Genomic DNA, 26,376 nt, shown 5'->3' with positions numbered 1-26,376 from the left:
CCGTGACTGCCGCGCGCCAGATAATTTCCGGTGGGGAGTGCGCTGAGTTGCGGAGAGCAGGCTCTTGCGGTGGCGGCGCGATGACCACTCTCCGGGCCTTCACGTGCGACGACCTGTTCCGCTTCAACAACATGTGAGTGAGGCGCGCCCGGGCCCAGCTGCCGCCGGCGCGTCCCCGGGGCCGTGAGGGGGGGGGGGGCCGGGAGGACGTGCGGACGCCCCGCTGACCTTGGCCGGGCGGTCGTCCCCTCTCAGCCCTGCGCGCGGTGTGGGCGCTTCTCGGGGTGCCGGGCGGGGCGGGGGGCGCCAGCCCGGCTCTGACCCCCGGCTCCGGCCCGCGTTCCCCTCCGGGCGGGTTAACACTGTGGCCCCGTCCAGGGCCCGGCGGGTTTGCGCGTCTCGTTACTGTTGCTGCGCATCCCGGCGGGAGCACCGCTGCGGCAGGCCCAGGGTATGCACGTTCCTCCGTCCGAGTTAAGTCAAGGACTGTGACTTGCAGGTGCCATTTTTTTTTTAAGTTTTATGAAAGTTCCTGAACACTTAAAAAGTTGGTAGAATTTTACCGTGAACACGTGTAGACTATTAGCTGGACTCTACCGTTAACATTTCGCTACATTGGCTTCATCACATTTCTGTCCACCCACCCATCTATCCATGCACCCACCAATCCCAGACCCAGTTTAAACACCCCGGGGCAGTTATGTGAAAACTAAGGACCAGAGAGTACATATTCAAGTGTCAGGAGGATGGAAAGAACTTGAGATGAGGTGGCTAGAAACATTCAAAGAGGGGCTGAGCCTTGGAAAATGGGTAAGTGTTGACAGGGTTGAGGAAGGAGGTTCTGGAGGAGGAAGCAGGTGCGGGCGTGGCCGACACCTGGGAGGTGAGTGATGGTAGGAGCGGGTTTCTGTAACTCAGTGGTCAGAGAAACTGGTGAGACTGGACTTCTGCTCCACTATTGGAACTTTCTGTGGGGCCTCTCCCAGTAGGAGCAGTGTAACTAAGGCGACTGTTGAGGGCTCGCTGTGCCTGGCACTGGAGTAACCCATTTCCTCCTGACAACTCTGTGAAGTAGCTGCCCTTCTCATCCCCAGTTTTGGTGTGAGTAAACTAAGGTCCTGAGAGCGCAGGGGAATGGCCCAGGTGGTAGAGCCCTGCGTGGGAGTGGGCAGAGCAAGGAGACTGATCAACGAGATTGGCTCCAGGCGGGTGGTTCTTACAGTGGTCCGTGAGCACCGGGAGCTTTTTGGAAATGCACGTTCCTGGCCGCCCAGGAGCCTGAGCTCGCCACCGCGGGCCTGCTGGAGGAGGTATACCAGGCAGGTGTGAGCCATTTAGGTGGTCTTGGCAATGGCCGGGAGATGATGACTTGACAAAGGCTTGGGTTTGGGAAGCCCAGGCTCTGGAGGTGACAGTATGCCTTGAAGTTTCAAGAATAGATGAGGCAAAGCCTGCTGGAGAACCAGTTATAACCGAAGACCTAGGAAGGGCCAATATTTTTATACGAAAATGAATAGAGTAGAAGGAAAATAAGCATGACCATTTATTTATAACAAAACATTTGATTTCCGAGAATCATGTAGCTTGTGAAGTCTTCTTCAGAATATGCCAATAGGGGAGCTCCTCTCCCTCCTCGTTTTCTCCTACTTCTCACTTTGATTAGGGCACTTCCATCAAGAACTCCGAGAATCACTGGAGTAGGGTGTTGCAGTAGTAACTGAAAGAAGCAGTGGATGTAGAAACGTTGCAGTTAATTTAACAAATATTTTATTCTTGGCAAAATGTTTTATGCCTATTGTGCACCAGTGCTGAAGAGACAGTAGTGAACAAAACAGAAAAAAAATGTTATCTTTATGGAATTTACAGTTTACTTATTTAAATTGGCTGTGTTGTGTGGCTTGTGGAATCTTAGTTCCCTGACCAGGGATTGAACTTAGACCCTTGGCAGTGAGAACCAAGTTGGGGGAGTCATAGTCATAACCACTGAACCGCCAGGGAATTCCCAGAATTTACAGTTTAGAGGGAAGAGTAAGATAGAACTTAGCATTCAGTACAAAGGAAAAAATGTGAGCTGGAAAGGGAAATAGGGAGTGAGTGGGGATTCGGCTTTGGGTGAGGTGTTCAGGGAAGGTGTCACTGCAGAAAGACCTGGAGGGGAGGGAGTCTGTGGGCACTGTGGGCGGGAGACTTCCAGGCAGAGGGAGTGGCACGGGCACAGATTCCTGTTTCGGAGGAGGAGGCAGCGGCAGCTGTGCTGGAACAGTGAGTGTGGGAGTGTGAGAACACCAGGTCCGATCGGAGTCAAAGGGCTCGACCTCGGAGAGGCATAGAACGTGGGTCTCCGCCAAGGGCGCTCAGACACCCAGGTGGAGAAGTCAGCTGGGCATCCGGATGTGGGAGTCTCAAGTTTAGGTCTGGGCTAAAGATAGAAATTTCGGGGTCAACACTATGTGGATGGCATTAAAACCAGGTGGCTAGGGACTTCTCTGGCGGTCCAGTGGTTAAGACTCCACGCTCCCAATGCAGGGGGCCCGGGTTTGACTCCTGGTCAGGGAACTAGATCCTGCATGCTGCAACTGAGATCCCACACGCGGCAACTGAGATCCCGTGGTGCTGCAGCTAACACCCAGTGCAGCCAAATAAAAACAAACACAAAAAACCACGTGGCTAGGTGACATCAGTGATGAGTGAGTGCGGACAGGAAAAACGAGGTTCCAGGAATGTGCCCCAGGGCATCACATGTTAAAGGAGACACAGTGGCCCTGTGAGGTGGGAGGAAAACCTGATGGTGGGTCTGGAGTCTGAGAGAGGACAGCATTTCAGGAGGACGGAGCCCTGAACTGTGTCAGGTCTGCCGGTGGCTAGGTGTGCAGCACGTTTATACATTTCTTTCAGGGGAGCAGAGTCCTGGGTCCCGAGAGGTGGGGGCATCTGCTCACCAGGCCTCCAGGCCTGGGTCCAGGAGTGCAGGTGGAGTGTGGGCGCAGAGGTGTAGGGGGGGTGGGGCGGGGGTGGGACCTTGGTGAAGCTTTCTCCTTACTGCTGTTTTCTTCTTGAAATTGGAAGCAGCTGAGGTGGAAGGGAGAGTGTTGAGGAGACAGGAGAGGGTATAGAGTAGTCCTGAGAAGCAGGGGAGAGTGAGTCCACATGGATTAGTGATTCTCCAGGTGTGGCCAGGGGCGCCTCAAGATTGTTTTGGGGGTTCTGCAAGCCATTTTCATGATAATAAGGGTTTTGTTTGGGGTGGTTTTTCTTTTGCCTTTTTCATTTTCATTCTCTCACAAGTGCACAGTGGAGTTTTCAAGGTTTGTGATCATGTAATAGTAAGCATAACAGGCACAGAAATGAGAAATCAGCTGCCTTCTATTAAACCAGACATTAAAAAGATCTGTAAAATTGTTAAAATAATGCCATTCTTGTCACTAAATTTTTGTTTTCGAAAATAGTGACGTTTTTGGTTTAAAAAAAGTTATTCATATTAATGTATTATTTATTTTTTAAATGAATGTTTTAAACATTTAAATGTCAATAGATGTAATCCACATAAACAGAAGTTCTTGGGGTTTTCAGTAATTTTTGAGTGTAAAGGGATCCTAAGAACTGCTGGTCTCCAGAAATGCAGTGTGACTGTTTGCATTGTTAAGGGTCCAAAAGCAGAGTTTGACTGTGCAAGAGGAAGAGTTGAAGGTAGCTGTTTTGGGGTCTGGCAAAATATTGGTTCCATTAATTGAATAGGAAAGTAAGGGGCAGAGTTCTTTGTAGACAGAGGCAGGTGTGCATTTAAGAAATGCTGTCGGGAGTGTTGTGATCGGATATGCTGACGTGGCAGGCGCTCAGCAGCTCCAGAGCCAGATCAGGAGCTTCCCTCTGAGAACAAAATTGAAAGTATGGGAATGGGGGCGGTGGGGGGGCAGAAATGTAGAAGAGTGGCGAGCAGAAGCCTGAGTGGTGAGATGGCCCACATTTTGGGGGAGGAGGGAGGGAGGAGGAGGAATTGGCAGAGAGGGGGTGCTTGTCAGATGCTGCAGGGCTAGGGTTATTACCCCCATCTGTGATTGACATGCCAGCTTGGTCCCCAGTTCCGGTAACAGTTTATTGCCATTTAGAAAATGGAAGGTTTTAGGGACTTCCCTGGCAGTCCGGTGGTGAAGACTCGGTGCTCTCACTGCTTCGGGCCTGGGTCCAGTCCCTGGTCCAGAACTAAGATCCCACGAGCCACTTGGTGCAGCCAAAGGAAAAAGCAAAAAGGAAGGTTTTGATGATGTATTAACTATAATTTGTAAAGAAGCAGCAGTTAAATGAAAATGTACAGGTGTCTTTATAGTGGCTGTGATGATAGCTCATTATGGCCATTAGGTAAATTAAACCATCTTTCTTAGCTGTAAAGTTGGTTTTAAAGTTGTGGATTTAACATGTTTTGTTTTCCCTGTGCATGTTATTTTTAGTTGTAGTCTCCTTATTTAAACTGGTTTTGTAAACACTGCTTACTGTTGACATTTTTCTTGTTTCTTTTAGTAACTTGGATCCACTTACAGAAACTGTATCCTTTTTTAAAAAGTTAAATGAAGGCTTACTAAGAATAAGGAAAATAGAGGATCAAAAGGAAAAAAATAGACTTGAGTACCGAAAATGTTTAAAACTTGGAGGTCAGGAAACATAAGCAACATTGAAAGCAGTTGAAAATAAAAAACACTAAAAACCTGGGAACAAGAGTTATCTTACACCTGTTGGCAAGCCGCTAATATAATGACCTCATAAATCAAGAACAGTACAGTTCCCTGCCCACCCTGCCCCTCAGTAGTAAGCATAGCTGTGAGCAGCAGAAAGTGGTGACTTCAGCAGGAGGGGCTATTCCTGCCTGATGTGAATGAGTCTAGAGTGGACGAGCAGTCCTGGTGGCTCTGTGACATCCCCAGCGACCGGGCTCTGCAGTGGAACCACTCTCCCGTTCCCGGGTGTTCCTGGCTTCCTGTCCAGGTGGCTCCCAGAGCGTACCGCATCTCAGCCATGTTCTTGGCAGGAGGATCGATCAACAGAGGGGAAGGTGAGTGCGTCCTTCCCAGACTCCCAGGGGTACCTCTGGGAGGTGCCACACAGCCTTCTGCATCCTGTGGACCCCTGCCTCGTGCCATACCTGCCTATCTAGAACAGAGTCTGGAATGAGCCTGATTTATATTGGGGCGTGTTGCTAAAGTGAAAGAAGGACTTTGGCTAACATCAGCAGTACTTCTCATGCTCCCCACTAGAGATACGGGCAAAGATGTGTGAAGTGAGGGTCCTCTGACCCTAACAGACAATCCCCACACGCTCAGGAGCATGAAACAGAGCTGCACTTTGGGGTTATGTGCCATGTCCACTGCAGGGTAGGAGGGTAGTATTAATTGATAATTTAACAAAGAGGGCATATAGGATGCTATGAAAATATTAAAAAGAGTTCGGTCTCACCAGTTAAAAGACATGCAGATTAAAACCAAAATGAGATACCATGTTTTATCTATCAAATTATGAAGGATTTCAAGCAGTGATAAAACTCAAGGCTGATGAAGGTGAGGTGAGGGGGAGCAGTCTCATAAACTGCGAGTGACAGAGTAAATGCTAGTCTTTCTGGAAGGCACTTTGGTAATGTAATACCTAGTAATTCAATTTCCTGGAAGCTGAAGATAATAAGAAATAGAGTCAATTATGTCGGGTTGGCACAGTAATGTGCATGGGCCAGGTTTGGCCCACTGCCTTTTTTTGTAAATAAAGCTTTATTGGACACAACCATGGTGAATAATGTACATACTGTCTGTGCTCTTCTCCTTGATTTTCACAGTTTTTTCTTTTAAATGGAAATAGAGTTGATTTACAATGTTGTATAAGTTCAGTAGTTTTTTATGGTAAGAATGCACAACAAGGTAGAAGTAGAAGAACCTTTCTTAATTTGGTAAAGGTTTGATACTAAAAACCTTCAGTAAGCATTATAGGTAAGTGAGAAATTAGATTCGTTCCCTTTAAGATTGGGTGTAAGATGAGAATGCCTGCTGTCACTACTGCACGTTAACATAGTTCCAGAGGAACTGACCAAAGGTATTGGAAAGAAGAAAGAAGTGAAAGAAAGTATAAGGATAAGAAAAGTAGAAATAAAACTGTCATTATTTATAATTGATAATACAGTCATCTATCTAGAAAAAAGAACAACCTATTAATAATAAGCGAGTTCAGCAATGTTAGAACCAAGATCAAGTTTCGAAAAATCAATAGCATTTCTGTACACTAGCAGTAGAAATCAAGAAAATATTTTTAATTGAATACTTAAAACATGAATATCTACTTAAAGAACATCATGCATAAAACTAAAAAGTTGAAAGAATGGAAGCAGATTTTTTTTAATATCTAAAACTGACAGGAAGTGAATAGCTAGAATATATAACGAGTTTTTTTTCTGTTCTGTGCCGTTTTTTTTAAATTTTATTGGAGTATAATTGATTTACAGTGTTGTGTTTCAGGTGTACAGCAGAGTGATTCAGTTATACATATATTCATTATTTTTCAGTCTTTTCTCCTACAGGTTATCACAGAATATTGAGTAAAGTTCCCTGTGCTATACAGTAGGTCCTTATTGGTTACCTATCTTATATATAGTAGTGTGTGTATGTTAACCCTAAACTCCTGATTTATCCCCCCCCCGCCCACGTTTCCTCTTTGGTAACCATAAGTTTGTTTTTGATATTTGTAAGCGTGTTTCTGTTTTGTAAATAAGTTCATTTGTATCAGTTTTTAAATTAGACTCCACATATCAGTGATATATGATATTTGTCTTTGTCTGACTTAGTCTGATAATCTCTGGGTCCATCCATGTTGCTGCAAATGGCATTCTTTTCTCTTTTTTTGGCTGAGTAGTATTCCACTGTATATATGTATACCATATCTTCTTTATCCGTTCCTTTGTCGATGGACATTTAGGTTGCTTCCATGTCTTGGCTGTTGTAAACAGTGCTGCAGTGAACATTGGGGTGCATGTATCTTTTCAAATTATAGTTTTCTCCTGATAAATGCCCAGTAGTGGGATTGCTGGGTCATATGGTAGTTCTATTTTTAGTTTTTTAAGGAACCTCCATACTGTTCTCATAGTGGTTGCACCAATTTACATTCCCACCAACAGTGTAGGAGGGTTCTCTTTTGTCCACACTCTATCCAGCATTTGTTTGTAGACTTTTTGATGATGGCCATTCTGACCAGTGTGAGATGATATCTCATTGTAGTTTTTTTTTTTTTTTTTTTAGATTCCGTATATATGTGTTAGCATGTGGTATTTGTTTTTCTCTTTCTGACTTACCTCAGTCTGTATGACAGACCCTAGGTCCATCCACCTCACTACAAATAACTCAATTTCTTTTCTTTTTATGACTGAGTAATATTCCATTGTATATATGTGCCACATCTTCTTTATCCATTCATCTATTGATGGACACTTAGGTTGCTTCCATGTCCTGGCTATTGTAAATAGAGCTGCAATGAACATTGTGGTACATGACTCATTTCGAATTATGGTTTTCTCAGGGTATATGCCCAGTAGTGGGATTGCTGGGTCGTATGATAGTTCTATTTTTAGTTTTTTAAGGAACCTCCATACTGTTCTCCATATTGGCTGTATCAATTTACATTCCCACCAACAGTGCAAGAGGGTTCCCTTTTCTCCACACCCTCTCCAGCATTTATTGTTTGTAGATTTTTTGATGATGGCCATTCTGACCAGTGTGAGATGATATCTCATTGTAGGTTTGTTTTTTTTTTTAAAGAGAAAAAGTTTTCTTAAATCTGGAAAAACAAAGCACAGAAGAACCAACAATGTTTCAAACAGAAAGTCACAAAAATTGTAATCATCATCATCAGTTCACTCAGTCCCATGTAATTATTTTTCATCTTGATCTTTTGTTAGCACTTTTTTGAATTCATCAGTTTTCCATTAGAGTTCTGAAAATGCTTATTCATTCAGTTCAGCAGTATAGTCACTTACCAGAAACCTGTACTTGTCAGTCTTTTCCATGAATTACTTGAAGATAAAACCCTTTATAGGAACATTTTTGCAAAAGCAACAGAGTATACCCAGAACTGTCTGTAAATGACAAAAGACTTAAAAATGACCACAGTTAAAGATTTGATGAAAGTTCATAATAATGCACTTGACAAGGAAATTTAGTTATTTCTGAGATATACATTTAAAAATAATAACTAGAATTATGACTTATAACATTATACCAGAACATATAAGATTTTTAGGAATTTCTTGTAATGTCTGAAACGTTTATATTAACATATTTCCATACAAATAACCCAAAGAAAGTTTTAGTACTAGTTGTTATTTTTAATTTTTGAATTTTATTTTATTTTTTTATACAGCAGGTTCTTATTAGTCATCAGCTTTATACACATCAGTGTATACATGTCAGTCCAAATCGCCCAGTTCATCACACCACCATCCCCACCCCACCATGGCTTTCCCCCCTTGGTGTCCATACGTTTGTTCTCTACATCTGTGTCTCAACTTCTGCCCTGCAAACCGGTTCATCTGTACCATTTTTCTAGGTTCCACATACATGCATTAATATACAATATTTGTTTTTCTCTTTCTAACTTACTTCACTCTGTATGACAGTCTCTAGATCCATCCATGTCTCAACAAATTACCCAATTTTGTTCCTTTTTATGGCTGAGTAATATTCCATTGTATATATGTACCAAAACTTCTTTACCCATTCGTCTGTCAATGGGCATTTAGGTTGCTTCCATGACCTGGCTATTGTAAATTGTGCTGCAGTGAACATTGGGGTGCATGTGTCTTTCTGAATTATGCCCATCATTTCTGATGATTCTAACTGGTGTGAGGTGATACCTCATTGTAGTTTTGATTTGCATTTCTCTAATAATTAGTGATGTTGAGCAGCTTTTCATGTGCTTCTTGGCCATCTGGATGCCTTTGGAGAAATGTCTATTTAGGCCTGCCCATTTTTGGATTGGGTGGGTTGGTTGTTTTTGTGGTACGCGAGCCTCTCACTGTTGTGGCCTCTCCTGTTGCGGAGCACAGGCTCCAGACGCTCAGGCTCAGCAGCCATGGCTCACAGGACCAGCCACACCGCGGCATGTGGGATCTTCCCGGAACAGGGCACGAACCCCTGTCCCCTGCATCGGCAGGCGGACTCTCAACCACTGCGCCACCAGGGAAGCCCTGGTTGTTTGTTTTTTAAATATTGAGCTGCATGAGCTGTTTATATATTTTAGAGATTAATCCTTTGTTGATTGGTTTGCAAATATTTTCTCCCATTCTGAGGGTTGTCTTTTCGTCTTGTTTATGGTTTCCTTTGCTGTGCAAAAGCTTTGAAGTTTCATTAGGTCCCATTTGTTTATTTTTGTTATTTCCATTACTCTAGGAGGTGGATCAAAACAGATCTTCCTGTGATTTATATCAAAGAGTGTTCTTCCTATGTTTTCCTCTAAGAGTTTTATAGTGTCCAGTCTTAAATTTAGATCTCTAATCCATTTTGAGTTTATTTTTGTGTATGGTGTTAGGGAGTGTTCTAATCTCATTGTTTTACATGTAACTGTCCAGTTTTCCTGGTACCACTTATTGAAGAGACTGTCTTTTATCCATTGTATATCCTTGCCTCTTCTGTCATAGATTAGTTGACCATAGGTGCGTGGGTTTATCTCTAGGCTTTCTATCTTGTTTCATTGATCTGTGTTTCTGTTTTTGTGCCAATACCGTATTGTCTTGATTACTGTAGCTTTGTAGTATAGTCTGAAGTCAGGGAGTCTGATTCCTCCAGCTCTGTTTTTTACCCTCAAGACTGCTTTGGCTATTCGGGGTCTTTTGTGTCTCCATACAAATTTTAAGATTTTTTGTTCTAGTTCTGTAAAAAATGCCATTGGTAATTTGATAGGGATTGCATTGAATCTGTAGATTGCTTTGGGTAGTATAGTCATTTTCACCATATTGATTCTTCCAGTCCAAGAACATGGTATATCTCTTCGTCTGTTGGTATCATCTTTAATTTCTTTCATCAGTGTTTTATAGTTTTCTGCATACAAGTCTTTTGTCTCCCTAGGTAGGTTTATTCCTAGGTATTTTTTTTCTTTTTGTTGCAATGGTAAATTGGAGTTTACCAATTCCTTAATTTCTCTTTCAGATTTTTCATCATTAGCGTATAGGAATGCAAGAGATTTCTGTGCATTAATTTTGTGTCCTGCAACTTTACCAAATTTATTGATTAGCTCTAGTAGTTTTCTGGTGGCATTTTTAGGATTCTCTATGTATAGTATCATGTCATCTGCAAACAGTGACAGTTTTACTTCTTCTTTTCCAATTTGCATTCCTTTTATTTCTTTTTCTTCTCTGCTTGCCGTGGCTAGGACTTCCAAAACTATGTTGAATAATAGTGGTGAGAGTGGACAACCTTGTCTTGCTCCTGATCTTAGAGGAAATGCTTTCAGTTTTTCACCATTGAGAATGATGTTTGCTGTGGGTTTGTCATATATGGCCTTTATTATGTTGAGGTAGGTTCCCTCTATGCCCATTTTCTGGAGACTTTTTATCATCTGCATCTATTGAGATGATCATATGGTTTTTATTCTTCAGTTTGTTAATATGGTATATCACATTGATTGATTTGCATATATTGAAGAATCCTTGCATCCCTGGGATAAAGCCCACTTGATCATGGTGGATGATCCTTTTAATGTGTTGTTGGATTCTGTTTGCTAGTATTTTGTTGAGTTTTTAATCTATATTCATGAGTGATACTGGTCTGTAATTTTCTTTTTTTATAGTATCTTTGTCTGGTTTTGGTATCAGGGTGATGGTGACCTCATAGAATGAGTTTGGGAGTGTTCCTTCCTCTGCAATTTTTGGAAGAGTTTGAGAAGGATGGGTGTTAGCTCTTCTCTAAATGTTGGATAGAATTCACCTGTGAAGCCGTCTGGTCTAGGGCTTTTGTTTGTTGCAAGATTTTTAATCAGAGTTTCAATTTCATTACTTGTGATTGGTCTGTTCATATTTTCTGTTTCTTCCTGGTTCAATCTTGGAAGGTTATACCTTTCTAAGAATTTGTCCATTTCTTCCAGGTTGTCCATTTTATTGGCATAGAGTTGTTTGTAGTAGTCTCTCAGGATGCTTCGTATTTCTGTGGTGTCTGTTGTAACTTCTCCTTTTTCATTTCTAATTTTATTGATTTGAGTCCTCTCACTCTTTTTCTTGATGAGTCTGGCTAATGGTTTATCAATTTTATCTTCTCAGAGAACCAGCTTTTAGTTTTATTGATCTTAGCTCTTGTTTTCTTTGTTTCTGTTTATGTGTGCTCTGATCTTCATGATTTCTTTCCTTCTGCTAACTTTGAGTTTTCTTCTTCTTTCTCTAGTTCCTTTAGATATAAGGTTAGATTGTTTGAGATTTTTCTTGTTTCTTTAGGTAGGCTTGTATAGCTATAAACTTCCCTCTTAGAACTGCTTTTGCTGCATCCCATAGGTTTTGGATCATCGTGTTTTCATTGTCATTTGTCTCTACGTATTTTTTAATTTCCTCTTTGATTTCTTCAGTGATCTCTTGGTTACTTAGTAATGTATTGTTTAGCCTCCATGTGTTTGTGTTTTTTACGTTGTTTTCCCTGTAATTCATTTCTAATCTCATAGCGTTGTCAGAAAAGATGCTTGATACGATTTCAATTTTCTTAAATTTACTGAGGCTTGATTTGTGACCCAAGATGTGATCTATCCTGGAGAATGTTCCATGCGCACTTGAGAAAAAGGTGTAATCTGCTGTTTTTGGTTGGAATGTCCTATAAATATCAGTTAAATCTGTCTGGTCTATTGTGTCACTTAAAGCTTGTTTCCTTATTTATTTTCATTTTGGATGATCTGTCCATTGGTGTAAGTGAGGTGTTAAAGTCCCCCAGTATTATTGTGTTACTGTTGATTTCCTTTTTTATAGCTGTTAGCAGTTGCCTTATGTGTTAAGGTGCTCCTATGTTGGGTGCATATATAATTGTTATATATTCTTCCTGGATTGATCCCTTGATCATTATGTAATGTCTTTCCTTGTCTCTTATAACATTCTATATTTTAAAGTCTATTTTATCTGATATGAGTATTGCTACTCCAGTTTTCTTTTGATTTCCATTTGCATGGAATATCTTTTTCCATCCTCTCACTTGCAGTCTGTATGTGTCCCTAGGTCTGAAGTGGTTCTTTTATAGACAGCATATATATGGGTCTTATTTTTGTATCCATTCAGCAAGCCTGTGTCTTTTGGTTGGAGCATTTAATCCATTCACGTTTAAGGTAATTATCAGTATGTATGTTCCTGTGACCATTTTCTTAATTGTTTTGTTTTTGGTTTGTTTTTGTAGGTCCTTTTCTCCTCTTGTGCTTCCCACTTAGAGAAGTTCCTTTAGCATTTGTTGTAGAGCTGGTTTGGTGGTGCTGAATTCTCTTAGCTTTTGCTTGTCTGTAAAGCTTTTGATTTCTCCATTGGATCTGAATGAGATCCTTGTGGTTGTAGGTTCTTCCCTTTCATCACTTTAAGTATATCATGCCACTCCCTTCTGGCTTGTAGAGTTTCTGCTGAGAAATCAGCTGTTAACCTTATGGGAGTTCCCTTGTATGTTATTTGTTGTTTTTCCCTTGCTACTTTCAATACTTTTTCTTTGTCTTTAGTTTTTGCCAATTTGATTACTATGTGTCTCGGCATGTTTCACCTTGGGTTTATCCTGTATGGAACTCGCTGCACTTCCTGGACTTGGTGGCTATTTCTTTTCCCATGTTAGGGAAGTTTTTGACTATAATCTCTTCAAATATTTTCTCAGGTCCTTTCTCTCTCTCTTCTTCTGGGACCCCTGTAATGTGAATGTTGTTGCGTTTAATGTTGTCCCAGAGGTCTCTTAGGCTGTCTTCATTTCTTTTCATTCGTTTTTCTTTATTCTGTTCCACAGCAGTGAATTCCACCATTCTGTCTTCCAGGTCACTTATCCGTTCTTCTGCCTCAGTTATTCTGCTATTGATTCCTTCTAGTGTAGTTTTCATTTCAGTTATTGTATTGTTCATCTCTGTTTGTTTGTTCTTTAATTCTTTTAGGTCTTTGTTAAACATTTCTTGCATCTTCTTGATCTCAGCCTCCATTCTTTTTCCAAGGTTCTGGATCATCTTCACTATCATTATTCTGAATTACTTTCCTGGAAAGTTGCCTATCTCCACTTCATTTAGATGTTTTTCTGGGGTTTTATCTTGTTCCTTCATCTGGTACATAGCCCTCTGCCTTTTCATCTTGTCTGTCTTTCTGTGAATGTGGTTTTTGTTCCACAGGCTTCAGGATTGTAGTTCTTGCTTCTTTTGTCTGCCCTCTGGTGGATGAGGCTATCTTAAGAGGCTTTTGTGAGTTTCCTGATGGGAGGGACTGGTGGTTCGTAGAGCTGACTGTTGCTCTGTTCCGAAGAGCTCAGTAAAACTTTAATCAGCCTTACTGCTGATGGGTGGGGCTGGGTTCCCTCCCTGTTGGTTGTTTGGCCTGAGGCAACCCAACACTGGAGCCTACCTGGGCTCTTTGCTGGGGCTAATGACAGACTCTGGGAGGGCTCACGCCAAGGAGTACTTCCCAGAACTTTTGTCAGTGTCCTTGTCCCCACAGTGAGCCGCAGCCATCTCCCACCTCTGCAGGAGACCCTCTAACACTAGCAGGTCTGGTTCAGTCTCCCCTGGGGTCACTGCTCCTGCTGGGTCCCAATGTGCACACTACTTTGTGTGTTCCCTCCAAGAGTGGAGTCTCTGTTTCCCCCAGTCCTGTTGAAGTTCTGCAGTCAAATCCCACTAGGTTTCAAAGTTTCATTCTCTAGGAATTCTTCCTCCCGTTGCTGGACCCCCAGATTGGGAAGCCTGATGTGGGGCTCAGAACCTTCACTCTAGTGGGTGGATTTCTGTAGTATAAGTGTTCTCCAGTCTGTGAGTCACCCACCCAGCAGTTACGGGATTTGATTTTACTGTGATTGAGCCCCTCCTACCATCTCATTGTGGCTTCTCCTTTGTCTTTGGATGTGGGTTATCTTTTTTGGTGAGTTCCAGTGTCTTCCTGTTGATGATTGTCCAGCAGCTAGTTGTGATTCTGGTGTTCTCTGCAGAGGGAGTGAGAGCACGTCCTTCTACTCTGCCATTTTGGTTCCTCCCTCCCTCATTGTAGTTTTGATTTGCATTTCTCTGATAATTAGTGATGTAGAGCATTTTTTTAATGTGCTTTTTAGCCATCTTTTTTTTTTGGAGAAATGTCTATTTAGATCTTCTGCCCATCTTTTGATTGGGTTGTTTTTTTGATATATAGATGCATGAGCTATTTGTATATTTTGGAGATTAATCCCTTGTCAGTTGCTTCATTTGCAAATATTTTCTCCCATTCTGTGGGCTGTGTTTTCATTTTGTTTATGGTTTCTTTTGCTGTGTAGAAGCTTTTAAGTTTAATTAGGTCCCATTTATTTTTGTTTTTATTTTCATTACTCTAGGAGGTGGATCAAAGAAGATACTGCTGCAATTTATGTCAAAGAGTGTTTTGCCTGTGTTTTCCTCTAAGTTTTATAGTGTCTGGCCTTCATTTAAGTCTTTAATCTGTTTTGAGTTTATTTTTGTGTATGGTGTTAGGGAGTGTGCTAACTTCATTCTTTTACTTGTAGCTGTCCAATTTTCACAGCCTCACTTATTGAAGAGACTGTCTTTTCTCCATTGTATATTCTTGCCTCCTTTGTCATAGATTAGTTGACCATAGGTGTGTGGGTTTATCTCTCGGCTTTCTATCCTGTTCCATTGAGTTGTATTTGTTTTTGTGCCAGTACCATACTGTTTTGATGACTGTAGCATTGTAATATAGTCTGAAGTCAGCGAGCCTGATTGCTCCAGCTCTGTTTTTCATTCTCAGGATTGCTTTTGCTATTAGGGGTCTTTTGTGTTTCCATACAAATTTAAAATTTTTTTGGTTCTAGTTCTGTGAAAAATGCCATTGCTAATTGATAGGGATTGTAGTTGAATCTGATTGCCTTGGGTAGTATAGTCATTTTGACAGTATTGATTCTTTCAATCAAAGAGCATGGTATGTCTTTCCGTTTGTGTCATCTTCGATTTCTTTCATCAGCATCTTATAGTTTTCAGAGTACATGTCTTTTGTTCCCTTGGTAAGTTTATTCCTAGGTGTTTTATTCTTTTTGATGTGATGGTAAGTGGAATTATTTCCTTAATTTCTCTTTTTTGGTCTTTCATTGTTAGTGTACAGGAAGGGAAGAGATTTCTGTGTCTTAATTTTGCATCCTGCAACTTTACCAGAATCATTGATGAGCCCTAGTAGTTTTCTGGTAGAATCTTCAGGATTTTCTATGTGTGGTATCATTTTATCTGCAGTGATGATAGTACTTCTTTTCCAATTTGGATTCCTTTTATTTCTTTTTCTCTGATTGCCATGACTAGGACTTCCAAAACTATGTTGAATAAAAGTGGTGACAGTGGACATCTTTGCCTTGTTCCTGATCTTAGATGGAATGCCCTCAGCTTTTCACTGTTGAGAATGATGTTAGCTGTGGGTTTGTCATATATGGCCTTTATTATGTTTAAGTAAGTTCCCTCTATGCCCACTTTCTGGAGAGTTCTTATCATAAATCAGTGTTGAATTTTGTCAAAAGCTTTTTCTGCATCTATTGAGATGATCATATGGTTTTTATTCTTCAGTTTGTTGTTGTGGTGTATCACACTGATTTGCAGATATTGAAGCATCCTTGCATCCCTTGGATAAAGCCCACTTGATCATGGTGTATGATCCTTTTAATGTATTGTTTGATTCAGTTAACTAGTATTTGGTTGAGGATTTTTGCACTTATGTTCATCAGTGATATTGACCTGTAATTTTTTTTGTGGTATCTTTGTCTGGTTTTGATATCAGGGTGATGATGGCCTCACAGAATGAGCTTGGGAGTATTCTTTCCTCTGCAGTTTGTTGGAAGAGTTTCAGAAGGATAGGTGTTAACTCTTCTCTGAATGTTGATAGAATTTGCCTGTGAAGCCATGTGGTCCTGGACTTTTCTTTGTTGAAAGTTTCTTAAACACTGTTTCAATTTCAGTACTTGTGATTAGTCCGTTCATATTTTGTATTTTTTTCTGGTTCAGTCTTGGAAGGTTGTATCTTTCTAAGAATTTGTCCATTTCTTCTAGGTTGTCTGTTTTATTGGTATACAGTTGTTTGTAGTAGTCTATTATGATTGTTTTTCTGTGATGTCAGTTGTAACTTCTTCATTTCTGATCTTATTGATTTGAGCCCTCTCCCTTTGTTTTTGAGTCTGGCTAAAGGTTTATCCATTTTGCTTATCTTCTCAAAGACCCAGCTTTTAGTTTCATTGATCTTTTTTGTTTTGTCTCTATTTCATTTATTTCTGCTCTGATCTTTATGATTTCTTTACTTTTACTAACTTCGGAGTTTTTTTTTTTTTTCTTTTTTTGTACTCTCTCTGGTTGCTTTAGGTGTAAGGGTAGGTTGTTTACTTGAGATTTTTGTTTTCTGAGGTAAGATTGTATTGCTATAAACTTCCCTCTTAGAACTGCTTTTGCTGTGTCCCATAGGTTTTGGATTGCTGTGTTTTTGATGTCATTTGTCTTTAGGTACTTGATTTCTTCTTTGATTTCTTCAGTGATCCATTGGTTGTTTAGTAACATATTGTTTAGCCTCCATGTGTTTGTGTTTTTTTACAATTTTTTTTGCCTGTAATTGATTTCTAATCTCATAGCATTGTGGTCAGAAAAAGATGCTTGATGTGATTTAAATTTTCTTAAATTTACTGAGGCTTGATTTGTGGCCCAATATGTGATCTGTCCTGGAGAATGTTCCATGTGCACTTGAGAAGACAGTGTATTCTGCTTTTGGATGGAATGATCTATAAATATCAGTTAAGGCCATCTGGTCTGATGTGTCATTTAAGGCCTGTGTTTCCTGATTGATTTTCTGTCTGAACGATCTGTCCACTGATGAAAGTGGTGTGTTAAAGTCCCCCCCCCCCCATTATTGTGTTGCTGTCAACTTCTCTTTTTGTAGCTGTTAGCAGTTGCCTTATGTATTGAGGTGCTCCTATGTTGGGTGTCTGTATATTTACAATTGTTACATCCTTTTCTTGGATTGATCCCTTGATCATTATGTAGTGTCCTTCCTGATCTTTTGTAAGTCTTTAAAGTTTGTTTTGTCTGATATGAGTATTGCTACTCCTGCTTTCTTTTGAATTCCATTTGCATGGAATACCTTTTTCCATCCCCTCACTTTGTCTGTATGTGTCCCTAGATAAGAAGTAGGTCTCTTGTAGATGGTATATATATGGGTCTTGTTTTTGTATCCATTTAGCCAGTCTGTGTCTGTTCGTTGGAGCATTTAATCCATTTACATTTAAGGTAATTATCAATAAGTGTTCTTACTGCTGTTTTGTTAATTGGGGTTTGTTTTTGAAGGTCTTTTTTCTTCTTTTCCTCTTGTTCTCTTGTGATTTGATGTCTATCTATAGTGTTGTTTGGATTGCTTTTTCTTTTTTGTGTGTGTATCTATGGTAGAGTTTTGGTTTGTGGTTCCCATGAGGTTTTGATAGAGCAGTCTGTATAACTACAAGATTGTTTTAAGTTGCTGGTCTCAATTTCCAGTGCATTTCCAGTATCCTGCATTTGTACTCTTCTCATGGTTGCTGATTTTGATATCATATTTATGTGTGGATGGTTTCCTACCTTTATGTTCGCCTTTACCAGTGAGCTTTCCCATTTGTAATTTTCTTGAGTTGTGGCCTTTTCCACAGAGAAGTTCCTTTAGGTTTTGTTGTGGTTTTCACAGTTTGAGTAGCTGCAACAGAGGCCAATATGGTCCACACAGCCTTGAATATTTACTGTCTGTCTCCTTTTTTGTTTTCTGATTTTTATTGGAGTATAGTTGCTTTATAGTGTTTTGTTAGTTTCAGGTGTACAGCAAAGTGAATCAGTTATACATATATTTCCTCTTTTTTCGATTTCCTTCCCATTTAGGTTACCACAAAGCATTGAGTTCCCTGTGCTTTACTTTAGGTTCTTGTTAGTTATCTATTTTATACATAGTATCAATAGTGTATATGTCAATCCCAATTTCCCAATTCATCACCCACTTCCCCCACCCTCCAGTCTGGCTCTTTAGAGAAAATGTTTGTTATTTTGTTAGCCCCCGAGTTAATGTCAGTAACAGCAGTAAAAATCAACTATAGATACATGCAGCAACAGGGCTACATATCAGAAACAAAGTTGAATGGAAAAAGACTCCATAATTTTCATTTGTATTTAAAACATTGACCTATTAAAGACTTCTCCATGTTTATAAAAAGTAAAAGGAGTTTGAAGAATTCTGAATGGCAGAAAATTTTCACTGTATATAAGAGAAAGTATTAGGATGCAAATCAATTTATGTGGTGTGCTTCCCGTTACACTTAAAAGTTTTTGGTGAAAGTCCCATAATCCAGGTGAGGTCATGTTTCAGAGTAACCTGCCAGGGCTTCTTGGTCCATGAGCTTGAGCCAGGGGCTCCTCCAGTAGCCAGAGAAGAGATGGTTATGATGTCAGTGGCTGGATGGCAGAAGGACTTGACGACTGCCATGTTAAAGGTTATGTTTGAAGAGACAGAATAAAGGCTGTTCTTCAGAGGAGAGTTTGAAGAATTTACACTGAACAGATTTTCCAGGAAGTTTAAAAAAAAATGATTGATGGTGTCCCCTTATAGAACTGCATCAGCAAGCTTATACTAAGGAGGAGGACAGGAATTGAGTACAAGTCAGCAAGGACACCAGGGTTGAAGAGTTAAGTAATGAGCAGTACTCAGGCATTCACTTTTAAGTCAGCTTTTTTTTTTTTTTGCATTACTAGAAATGGAGACCTTGAATTGGTGGAGGGGGAAAACTAGGTTTGTTAAGTAGCCTTTGGAAATACTTAAGTTTAAAGTTATTTTCACTGTCCCATGGCTGAAGCTAATGTAGGAACTAGTCGTTAATTTCCCAGTGCAATTATGAAAAATAAACATACTGAGCATGTGCTGTTTGCCAAGCACCAGGGATAGAGGGAACATGGCATACATGTTCCAAGGGGAGACAGTAAACAAGTAGAGTATCAGGTGATTATGGATAAAGTGCTGTGCAGGGATCTAGACACAGTGTGAGCAGCGGGGGAGACGACTGTAGAACTTGGGAGCCTGGTTCTTTGCTGTCTATTGGATGCTACTGTCTCCAGTCACATTTGAGTTTATATATATTCAGTCAATTTTCTTAAAAATTAGTGCTTAACCTAAATATTTCATCCAATAAATTGATTATGGAAGTCATACATATGGCTGGGGATAAACAATATACTTTTTAAAGGAAACTTGAAAATACCCCTTTCATGAAGAAATCTGACTGTCCATTACTTTGCATCCTCCTTAACAAGACTCTAGTATGGGATTCCTTTTTACTTACAGTACCTCGCCCACTGGCCAGAGTACTTCATTGTTGCAGAGGCCCCTGGTGGAGAGTTAATGGGTTATAGTAAGTATAATACCACTAGTACTTTTTTGGATAGGCAGTTGAGATTAAAATATAGGTTTTAACTGATTATTTTATATTGATCACAGAACTGGAAGTATAATCGTGATGCCCATAATTTTATTTCCTTTTCAACCATTTGACAGCTCACTGATCCCTTCTGATCCGTTGTATTTTAGGTACTATGCTAGGCCCAGGGGATAGAGCAGTGACCCAGACAGACTTGGTTGCATTGCTAACAAAAATTTGAGCTGTAGATTTTCTGTTATGTGTACATGACACACATACATACCCACATGAAATGTAGATATTTAAAAAAATACTTATCAAGTAAAAGCATTAATAACAATTAGCTAGATGACTCTTAAGTATTGCTTAAAGATCAGAACTTGGTCATTAGTTTCCTTTATAATAAAAATGTACTAAACAGCATTTCTGTATGTGTAAATCCTCGTGTTAGTTACTGGATGTGATCTTTCATTGGCAGTCATGGGCAAAGCAGAAGGCTCGGTGGCGAGGGAAGAGTGGCACGGGCACGTCACAGCTCTGTCTGTTGCCCCGGAATTCCGACGCCTTGGTCTGGCTGCTAAGCTTATGGAGTTATTAGAGGAGATTTCAGAAAGGTAGGCACCTGCTTTGCAAATGATTTTTGAACTCTAACCATTTGAGTTTTCTCTTGGTGAATGTTTTATCAGATTTTTTCCTTCAGATTGAACATCTGTCATGATGCAGTTTCATAGGAATTTCATTTTCAGCCTCTAATAGTCCTTATACCAATTCTGTCACATATTCAGAGTGAATATTATTGTTCCTGTTTGGCCACTGAGGAAAATTAAGGCAGTGTGAGTGACCTGCTATAGGCTTATGAGCTGGGTAACTGGTGGAATCAAAATCTGGCCCTCAAGGTTTCTGTTAGTGTTCTTGCCACTGCAGCAGGTGTTTCCAAATTCTTCGTTAACACTGTCCTTGGCATCTCAGTCATTTTCTCATAGTGCCCTAGGCTAAACAGAAGTGTAGTCTTAAGCAACTGTGTCCCAGCAAGCTAGTAGCTATTAGGAAGAAAAAAATATTTTCATTTCATTGTTAAATAACTGTGGTTACCTCCTAATGAGATGTGTGTACCTGCTGGGCATTGCATGCTTCTCAAACCTTGGAACCAGAGTCTGCAGAACTGCCAGCATTCTTGTTCCATGTTGATTTTCATGTAATCACAGGAATTGCCAGAAGCCTGGCTTCATAAAGATACTATGTCACCAAAAGGAATATAATGTGATATGATGTGTATTTGTGAACTATATAAAGCTAGTAGTTTGCCAGTGTACAACATGTAAGGTTTGCCTACGTTTTCCCCAAACATTTGAAATATGCACCTCCATGAGTTTGAGAACTGCAAATATTGTAGCTTTTTTTTCAGACCTGTTTTATGTGTCAAACACTCACTCACTATGTGTTACTTTTATTAAATCCATTAAAGTGGAACATTTTAAAGAAGTAACCATGGCCTGAAAACACTGAGCCAAGTCAAGGGCAAGAGGAACCTGAGCTCATTCTTAATTTAGCTGAAAAAGTCTAGTCCTTAAGAACTTAAAAATTTCTTCCTAGAGTGAATACAGAAGAGGGAAAATCTTTAGCAAGATTGTAGTTTACACACATTGGTTAATGGCATATCTTGTTGAAAACAAGTATTTGGCATTATCATGTATAGTTGACAGGGAGTTAGGAACTGTTCTAATTGCACATCAGATTTAATGTATTTATAGGATAGACCATCTCTTAGAGTAGAAAACCACTATGCTCCCTTCCCTTACAGGGTCTAAACGTTCATTTACTTTACAATAGTTGCTAAGATTTAAGTGGCCTATATTTGTGTAGGGGGTGTGTGTGTGTATACGTATATACACACACACACACACATATATTTTTAATGTATACATTAAATGTGTACACTAAAAATAGAAACAGTATATAATATCCAAAGAGAAAAATAGGATAATAAAAGTCAATTCCAAAGAAAAAAAGGAAACTAAAGTAGCAAAACAAATAAAACGCATGAAATAAGGCGGTAGCAGTGAATCCAAATATAATTGATAAATGTAGTAATTGATAAATACAACAGCAAATGTTAATGGACTAATGACTCCAGTTAAAAGACGTTATTATGCCAAGTGAACCAGGCACAGGAAGACAAATATTGTGTGATTCCACTTAGATACCTAAAGTAGTTAAATTCATGAAGAGTGGAATGGTGGTGGCTGGGGACGGGGGAAATGTCAAGTTACTAAAGTTTCAGTTCAGCAAGAAGAATAAGCTCTAGAGTTTGATATATAACGTTGTATACCTACACTTGAAGATAGTGTACATTTAAAATTTATTGAGAGGGTAGATCTCATGTATTCTTAGGACAGTAACATTAAAAAATGATGGACTGTCAGAACTGTATTCTATTTACAGGAAATATGTATAAAGGTTAAAGATCGAAAGTAAAGAAATTTTTTTTAATTATGCAAATTCTAACAGGGTGTGCTTAAATTAACAACAGTCACATTATAGTTCAATAATTACGAAAATAAAAAAGGGTCTGCATACTGAAAAGAGTTAATCAGAGAGATGTAATAATTAAAAACTGTACGTACCCAGTGACAAATTCAAAGTAAAAATGCAACAGTTGACAAAACTACAAGAAGAAATAGACAAATCATCATAATTAGAGATATGAGCATGCCTCATCCTAATTGTTAGGACAGTCAGAAATTGATTAAGGGTACAGAACAGGGGTCAACAAACTTTTTCTGGGCCAGATAGTAAACGTTAAGGCTTCACAGGCCACCCAAGGTCTCTATTGCTTCTTCAAAATTGTAAAAAACCATTCTTTGCTTGAGAGCAGCATAAAAATAGGTTGAAAGCTGACCCCTGCCTTAACTAATTTCAGTCAGTTAGCCAGAATCTTTCCACAAAGAAAGCTATGGCTTCTCTGGCAAATTTGCAAATTTCACCAACAATTTAAGAAATAATGACACTAAGTTTACTTTTACACACAAAAAGGGAACAATCACAAAACCTGACAAGAGGAAGGAAAATCTCATGACAGATGCAAAGTCCCAGAAAATTCTTAGCAAAATGGATTCAGCAATTCATGAAAAGGATGACGTATCGGGGGAAGTTTGTTTTAATATTAGAATGTATCCTACCAGTTAATAGGCTGAAGAATATTTATCTCAGTAAATGTAGAAAATGCTTTGATACAATCCAGAGTTCACTCTTGATAAAAACTGTTAGCAATAGGAAAACTTACTTAACCTGAAAAACTGAAAACCTGTAGTAAATATGAGTGGTGATGCACTGAATGATTTCTGGGACAGGACAGGATGCCTAAAGTCGGCTTCTCTTCAGTAATTTACTGGAAATCATCCTCTACCATACAAGTGAAGCAAGCAAGAAAAATAAAAGGTTTGAGAAGAAACAAAACCGTTATTTTGGATAGGTAAGATTGTACAAATAGAAAACCTACAGGAAGGAATCTACAAATATTTAGAATTTTAATAAAACTTAAGCTAAGTTGTTGGATATAAAGTTAGTATAAATTAAATTGCTTTTCTATACAAACAGTAACATTTAGAAGAGGATGTGATTTGCATTGGCATCAGTACATTAAGCCCTTAGGAGAAATCTAACAAAAGCTGTGCAAGACCTCTCTGAAGTTTATACAACTTTACCCAGAGACAGAACAGATGACCTACCTAAGTGGAGGGAGGAACTACCGCTGCAGCATAGAGTTAGCCGTCTCTACAGTAGACAGGTAACTGATCCACAGTCAGCGTAACTGCAACCCAAATCACAAGTCTTTTCCGTGCAACTTGTTGATTCTGAAACTTACAGGGAATGGAAGGAGCCAAAAAGAGGTAAGACACTCTTGAACAGCAAAAAAGTGAGTGGAGTAATTGTCTAGGCTAGTGGAACAGAATTTGAGACACAGACTCAGGAACACATGGACTTTAGACACACCTTGGAGGAGGCAACTGCAGATCAGTGGTGGGGAAGGATACACTTTCCAATAAACGTGGTGGCACCACTGGATATCCATATGGGAAAAGGTTTTCCCACATTAGTACCTTATCATGCACAGATCAATTCCATATTTATTAAAAACCTATATGTGAAGAGCAAAACTAAAAAGCCCTTCAAAGGAGAGTGTCTCCATGACCTCAGGGTAGAAAAGAACTTCTCAAGCCCTAAAAAGTGCAAGGAAGTCATATATTCAACTTCACTAGAGTGCGGTAACTTTGTTCATCAAACGATACATAAGGATGATGACAAGTCACAAATTGGAAAAAGATTTGCAAATTGGGGAGAAGACTTGCACCATCCTTTACACAAGGCTGAATATCCAGAATACATAGAGAACTACATGTGGGGGAGAACGACCAATAAAGACCATACAGAATGAGAAATCTAATGGTGGACACAAATATAATCAGCCTTGTTAGTAATCAGAAATGCCAGCTAAAATTGCCCTGAGATGCCATCAGGAGTCTACCCCCTCCTGTGGGAGTGTCAGGTGGCACATGTGGGCTGGGAGACAGGCATTATCTGATAAAGTTGAAGGTGTCCCTGTGAGCCAGCAGTGACACTAACTGCAGACCTTAGATATCCTGGATGTACCACAAGACACACAACAAAATACTCATAGCAGCATAGTTGATAATGTATAGGACCACAGACATCTCACATCTCATAGTGTGTCCATACAGGGACACACTAAACACAGGGAGGACGGACAAGCTCCAGCTGCCCTGGGACTGACTCAGTACCGACTGGGAGGCGAGTCACTAAAGAGTAAAGTAAGTTTGACTCCATTCAGGTGATGTTCACAAACAGGAGAAATTAAACCAGAACATAAACCAGAACAGGTGGTAAGTCTACTGCATAAAGCAAGGCGCTGATGACCACACAAGTCAGGACATGGAGACCTGGGTAAGAAAGGGGCTGTCACTGACCAGAGGGACCCAAGGGCTTCAGAGCTGTGACCAGTGTCCTGTAGTTATACAAGGCCACATTGGTGCTTTCTTCAAAACCTTGGGTGAAACTATTATATGACTAATTGGTAAAATGATTTTTAAAGCCAGGTAACAGAATTGTGGTAAAAATTTAAAGTTTATCTTTTAAGAAGACCTGTAGGTTTTGAAATGTTACAGTTATCTTTTGTACTGCAAAATCCTCAGCAGTAAAAATTGATAACATGATGTAATTGACTGCAGGGTTTCATAGTACCATCCTATGAATAGTCAAAGTAGTTTTAAAAATTATGTATTATTTGCAAGGACTTCTAATTTTTTTTTTTTTTTAATTACAGAAAGGGTGGATTTTTTGTTGATCTCTTTGTAAGAGTGTCTAACCAAGTTGCAGTCAACATGTACAAGCAGTTAGGCTACAGTGTGTACAGGACAGTCATAGAGTACTATTCGGCCAGCAACGGGGAGCCCGATGAGGATGCTTACGGTGAGCTCCCCCCTGAGAGGAAGCCAAATGTCTACATTCATCCTACAGACTGAAATACTCGGCTATTTTAATACACTTAAGAGAATCATATTTAAAATCTGGGCTATAATTAAATCTGCTTTAACCTACCCTTAAGAACCTACCACTGATTAACTTACATTAACTAACCATTGGTTAATTACTGTCAATTATTGTTTTACTGGTACAGACACATTTTTACTAAGGTTCTGTCAAAAGAACATTTGTAGGAAGAGCTGGATCCCAGCTGGGGTTTGGTGTACTTGTGATTGAGAATCACTTACAAATACATTTCTCTTAGAATATGGTAGAAGTGGGGGTAGGGGACAAAACCTCTTAACCTATACACTTTAAATTTGATATAAAATATTCTGACATTTGGGTACTTACATTAAACTTTGCTTCCTAACAGATATGAGGAAAGCACTTTCCAGGGACACTGAGAAGAAATCCATCATACCATTACCTCATCCTGTGAGGCCGGAAGACATTGAATAACCATGAGCAGTGGTTCTTAGGCTGATGATGCTCCAGATATTTTATGGACAATATTATTTTCATTAGATGATCCTGGAGCTCTATTAGGAGAAAAGGGAATTGTTTAGATCTTAAAGACTTCAAGAAAAAAACAGGTTATAAACTTGTCTTGTTTCCTATTAGCAATATCATACCTTCTAAAGCTGTCCACTGTAATAAAATTCAGCCAAAAAAGGCAGCTAGGTCAAAAGGAAACATTCCACTGTTATGGTTCATAATGTAATATTCATGGTATGCTAGGGAAAAAGCTTGCTCCAATCTCCTCCTCAATTCTGTGCCTGAGAACCACTGCTGCATATATATTTTTTATTTTGTATTGAACTGTTAATTGAAGCTTTAAAAGCATATATGGAATGTGTAAATCTAAGATGTATAATAAAATGCACTGTTGACTCGAGTGTTTTCTGGAAGGTTTTTGGTCATTTATAAACGTCAGGTTATCAGGATTGAAGAAGGTCATCATTTAGGGTATGTTGTTTCCCTTACATTTTTCATTTATATACAAAGCATTGTTTAATTGCTTACTTGGACAGTCCCTGCCCAGCACACTTAAGCGTCCTTCTTATTGCAAAGTTCTTCCCAGATACTTGTTTCCATACTGCTGGTCTCAGGTCTTTTCTTTGTCTAGTCTCACAGTGCTTTGCTTAAATCCTGCCTTTCAACAAAATACAAAAAGATGCTAAAATACAGGGGAAAAAGAACCTAATTCCCAAAGAAAGGCCACGTAATTAGATCACAGGCTAACCACATATTTTCATGTGTAGTTTTC

General features: G+C 39.7%; 1 protein-coding gene across 1 annotated transcript; it reads left to right on the top strand.

The window, feature by feature from the left end:
* NAA20 (N-alpha-acetyltransferase 20, NatB catalytic subunit) lies at window positions 1–26,004 on the top strand. The gene is made up of 6 exons (XM_060031298.1): window positions 1–133; window positions 4,516–4,540; window positions 19,469–19,559; window positions 20,044–20,179; window positions 24,907–25,052; window positions 25,483–26,004. The coding sequence occupies exons 1-6, from the start codon at window positions 81–83 to the stop codon at window positions 25,566–25,568; spliced, it is 537 nt and encodes a 178-aa protein (XP_059887281.1). The 5' UTR covers window positions 1–80; the 3' UTR covers window positions 25,569–26,004.
* Window positions 26,005–26,376: the final 372 nt, after the last annotated feature.

This window comes from Delphinus delphis, chromosome 15 (genome assembly GCF_949987515.2).
Source record: "Delphinus delphis chromosome 15, mDelDel1.2, whole genome shotgun sequence".
Classification (NCBI taxonomy): Eukaryota; Metazoa; Chordata; class Mammalia; order Artiodactyla; family Delphinidae; genus Delphinus; species Delphinus delphis.
The sequence above is the reverse complement of the archived record's forward strand: the minus strand, read 5'-3'. Positions and strand labels throughout refer to the sequence as shown.

Bases quoted from the DNA above. Each gene is read 5' to 3' on its own strand.
- NAA20 (XM_060031298.1), top strand. From the start codon at position 81: ATGACCACTCTCCGGGCCTTCACGTGCGACGACCTGTTCCGCTTCAAC. The intron at 19,560-20,043 runs GTAAGTATAATA...TTTCATTGGCAG, and splicing joins TGGAGAGTTAATGGGTTATA to TCATGGGCAAAGCAGAAGGC. The intron at 25,053-25,482 runs GTGAGCTCCCCC...GCTTCCTAACAG, and splicing joins GCCCGATGAGGATGCTTACG to ATATGAGGAAAGCACTTTCC.